General features: G+C 43.4%; 1 protein-coding gene across 1 annotated transcript in view; it reads left to right on the top strand.

Moving 5' to 3' along the window:
* SAMD12 (sterile alpha motif domain containing 12) overlaps positions 1-4,723 on the top strand; it is a 165,351-nt gene that overhangs the window by 74,655 nt on the left and 85,973 nt on the right. Inside the window, exon 5 of the mRNA XM_026040732.1 lies at positions 2,670-2,810. Coding sequence (XP_025896517.1) covers positions 2,670-2,810 — 141 coding nt within the window. The remainder of the gene's footprint in view (positions 1-2,669; positions 2,811-4,723) is intronic.

Genomic DNA, 4,723 nt, shown 5'->3' with positions numbered 1-4,723 from the left:
TGACCTGCTGGCAACACCCCTCCTATGGCCTCTCTGTCCTGTCCTGTCACAGTTGCTGAGTCCCAGCCTTTACATGACATGGAGGGTGACACTCCTCAAACTGATGAATTGTTTATTTTTTGCTCGCTTTTGGTTGCTAGATTGACATTACAGACCATATTCTCAGGCTGCTGGACATCCTTTGTAAATTGCTTTGAGATGCTTTAGCATGATAAGGTGATGTAAAAATTGAAATCATTATTACTATCTCCTCCACCAGGGGAATAGGACAGCTGGCATCGATCTGTTAGAGCCTGATTTCCATATTTTGGTATTGCATTAACCTCTGGTTTATGACTTCAAAGAAAGTTTTCTCAATCAAAAGGTCATCCTCCATTGCATGAAGGAGTGCTTGAGAATCATGGAAGGGCAGAAAATGTACACACACYGCTAGTTTTTATCTGACCAATAAATCTTGCCTTTTTAAGTGTGATATCCCAGTGTTTTGTATTTGCATCATACAGGATTCCACCAACCACTTTAAAGAATTGACCTGGTTATGAGTGATTGCTAGTAGTTAGTGAAGGGGATGCAACTGACTGCTGCGTTTGGAGCAAATACCTCTTTAAATCATTGGCATTTCATTTTTGTTAAATTCTTTACCTGAAATAATGTTGAAAATTCTTTATCTATATAGCTGTATTGCAAGGAAAGGAATTGAATAAGGGTCTTACCTTGCTGTGTGGAGCAGTATTTTCTGATGAGCTAAATTGCACCATTCATCCAAAAGCCACAGTAATGGCACAGAAGCTGCTGTGTTGCAGAGGGAGTAACTGGTCCTCGCTCTCCTGTTCTGGAGTCTGAATACAGCTTGAGAAATCAAAGAAGAGACTTTTAATAATTAAACAACCCAGAGTGAATACAAGAGGAGCTAAAATAATGAGTGTATTGAAAAAGACCCAAACGGAGTTCCATTTTCCCAGGCAATATCCGTGTAGTTCCCGTATGTTTCGCCAGTATTCACAGAATCACAGAATGGTTGAGGTTGGAAGGGACCTCTAGAGATCATCTAGTCCAACCCCCCTGCTCCAGCAGGGACACSYASAGCACGGGGCACAGGGCGGCATCCAGGCGGGTTTGGAGACCTCCAGAGAAGGAGACTCCACAGCCTCCCTGGGCAGCCTGTGCCAGGGCTCTGWCACCCTCACAAGAAAGAAGTTCTTCTTCACATGCAGATGGAACTGCCTGGGTTTCAGCTTACACCYTTGCCCCTTGTCCTGTTACTGGCCACTACTGAGAAGAGCTTGACCCCTGCCTCCCTACATTCACCCTTAARGTACTTAGACATATTGATCAGATCCCCTCTCAGCCTTCTCTTTTCTAGGCTAAACARGCCCAACTCACTCAGTCTTTCTTCGTACGAGAGATGTTCCAGTCCCTTAATCATCTTTGTTGCCCTCCACTGGACCCTCTCTAGAAGCTCCATGTCCCTCTAGAAGCTCCATGTCCCTCTTGTCCYGGGGAGCCCAGAACTGCCCCCAGCACTCCAGGTGCGGCCTCCCCGGAGCTGAGGAGAGGGGCAGGATCCCCTCCCTTGACCTGCTCGCCTCCACTGACCAATATGTTATTGTTCAGGGCACCTTTGGATGAGCATGTGGATACTGCAAGGCTGAATGGAGGGCCCCAGGACACGCCTCCCTGTACTGACCTAAACACCTCTGAAGGCCAGAGAAAAAAGTGTTGTTTTTCTCCCTGCCATACAACTCTTGTTCACGTTATAGTTCTCTGCTTGGTCCACACATTTCCTTGGTGTTGGCTCAGCCAATGTATTGCCTTCCTGCTCCAATGTATTGCCTTCCTCCTTCTTGCTTCTAGCATGGAGGTGCTCAAGTGATGGAGTCAGAGTTCCACCTGCAGCAGCAGGGCACTTCTTTGGATTGATTTTTTAACATGTCTTCTTCAATGTCTATGGGAACAAAGCTCAATATTCTCCTAATGGAAAAGATAAGTGATAAACTGGGAGTGACTGCCTGGAAAGATTTTTGGCTCTTTAAGAAAAAGTTGGGCAAACATCTTTCTTCACAAATGGATTAGATAAAAATCTTCCTASCTAGGGCCACAGAAGGCAAATATGGCCTTTTATTTCTGTGCTTCTGTGATAGATTACTATTTAGAAGGACTTGGAAGGCTTTTTCACAGAGTCCTCCTGAGAAATCTCATCCTCAAAATACCTAAAATTGATTAAATTGGTCACATTCACTGGTAGTTTCTGGAGAGTTGTTTAAATGATGAAAATTGATGTGAAGACCAATTTCAGACCCCTGGGCCAATAGCCGACTTATGAGTGAATTCTACCTGTGGGAGACCAGGTGCCATTCAAGAAGGGCATATGCCCTGTTTATCTACCAGCCAGTGGCACAGGACATGCCTAAATGGCTCACAGACCTCCAAAACAAAATGTAACTGTGACAGAAAAAGTAAAACATGTAGCTTTGCTTGTATCTTTGAAGGTAAGAAGGTATCTAGCTGGTAGCAGGATATCCTCTCAGACTGAAGTGTTTCAAAGATTTATTTCAAAGCTTTGGGTTTTTTTTGTTTTTTTTTCTATGTCAGATCAGCCCATCAGAGGGAGAGTATTGCATTAATGGAGACCCTTGAGTGATTTTTCCTTTTKGACTTTTTGCACCTAGGCCGAGCGTTGCTGAGGCTCACTGACAAAAAGCTTGAACGAATGGGCATTGCCCAGGAGAACCTGCGGCARCACATTCTGCAGCAAGTCCTTCAGCTGAAGGTGAGAGAAGAAGTGCGAAACCTCCAGTTGCTTACACAAGGTATGCAAAATAATTCTGATGTGGGCAGCTCTTGAGATCAGGTAGGAGAGGTTTGAGGGAGGACATAAAAGGTGCCTTGTCTTGTACCACAAGAAATGATGCGTGAATATGTCTCACAGATGCCACATCCAAATTGGAAACAAAACGTAAAATAGTGCATAAATAAAGAGATGTTCAGTTGCCTGATTTGCACGATAAGTAGCTTCCAACTTCAGCTTGATGGTAGCCTTGTTTAAATACCTCTCTGCTAAGATGAAAATAATTATGTAGAGAGGGCACTAACAGAGAATGTGCTGCCTTTACAGACATATATTTTACATTAATTGTTTACTTTCAGTGTTAAATAAAAGAGTAATTTCTGCAACCTATTTTATGGTAAGAGTTGTCAGTGGAAAAATCAGACTCTGCTTTTTTTGCAGGTGACTGATTCCTTTTCATGTTGCAGTATTTTTATTGCTTGAATAAGTTGTTTCTAATTTATGCTGGTAAGAAAGAGCAAAACTGGGCTCAATATGGGGATCCGGAGAAGGCAGGCAAGAAGGAGTGGCAGCAAAGTTTGTATATGTTTTCCAAATAAGGTTAAGACATTTATAATGACTTGAATTATTAATTCTCTATTAAAGCTTTTTAACTGCTGTGGTAACATAGAACAAAAGCAGTTGTTGTGATGGCACCGTAAAGCAACTTTTAGATATCTTCCAATGTCTATCTGCAGTGATTTTGCCATGTTCAGCCTTGTTTGGTAGTCCAGCAAGATCACATAAACYACACACTTCAATGCTGTTTGATTCAGTGCCCATTATGTGTCACAGCTTATGAAAAAAACCAGGGTTCTTCAGTACATGCAGTATATTTTTAACAAAATGTCCTTCACACATGACATTATGTTCCTGATTAAGTGTTACTTACTCTGTTTTGGGAGAAACTCTCTGATTAGTTGAGTAAGCCGCATTTTATCTGAAAGAGCCTCTGTCTCAACTGAATTGTTCCTTCAGGCTTGGYTTCAGGGTGGATTCTGATGAGGACAGGGTGTAGCTTTAGGGCTCCTTCGTATCACCGGGATCTGAGAACATGACCTCACCTCATCTTCTGTCACATCCCAAAGCACGTGTTGCAGCTGCCTTTGCCGAGATGTGCAGAGCTCTGCCTTTTCTCTCCAGCCATTATCCCTTTTGACCCATATTAGCTTGCTTCTGTCCTCCCTTACACGTAGAATGTTATTTGAGAGTCGGACTAGTAAGATTTGGTTCACACCCAGCATGGAGTCAGGCCTGCTTACAGAACTTGGGACTAGATCAATATGGAACAATGAATATCCATGAGCTGTAAGTTTGGGTTAGCTGTTCTCYAGTTAATCCAGTTAGGTTTCTGCATATATTGTATTTGGTGTTGAGGACTAAGTATTTCCAGGCATTTTCTTTATTTTCTTCTTTGACTCGTCCCTGACTTGGATGCATCAGCTGGTTATGTGAGTTRTGAACAGTCAGGCCATTTCCAGGAATTCAGTCCAGCCCTTGAGATTTATTCCTCATCCATGCATTTGAGGATACAGATTTGGGTTATAGTAAGAGCATGAATAAACACATACTGAATTATGAAGGTCAGATTAGTGATGGATAGATATCTTCTGCCTTGTACAGATGTGCCTTTAATGAATCACAGCAYGGTTGAGGTTGGAAGGGACCTCTAGAGATCATCTAGTCCAACCCCCTGCTCCAGCAGGGACACCCAGAGCACGGGGCACAGGGCGGCATCCAGGCGGGTTTTGAAGACCTCCAGAGAAGGAGACTCCACAGCCTCCCTGGGCAGCCTGTGCCAGGCTTTGTCACCCTCACAGGAAAGAAGTTCTTCCTCATATGGAGATGGAACTTCCTGTGTTTCAACTTGTACCCATTGCCCCTTGTCCTGTCACT

This window comes from Nothoprocta perdicaria, unplaced genomic scaffold (assembly GCF_003342845.1).
Source record: "Nothoprocta perdicaria isolate Ctin4 unplaced genomic scaffold, notPer1 scaffold_263, whole genome shotgun sequence".
In the NCBI taxonomy this organism is placed as follows: Eukaryota; Metazoa; Chordata; class Aves; order Tinamiformes; family Tinamidae; genus Nothoprocta; species Nothoprocta perdicaria.
Note: the sequence above shows the minus strand (reverse complement) of the source record. Positions and strands in the feature narration are given on the sequence as shown.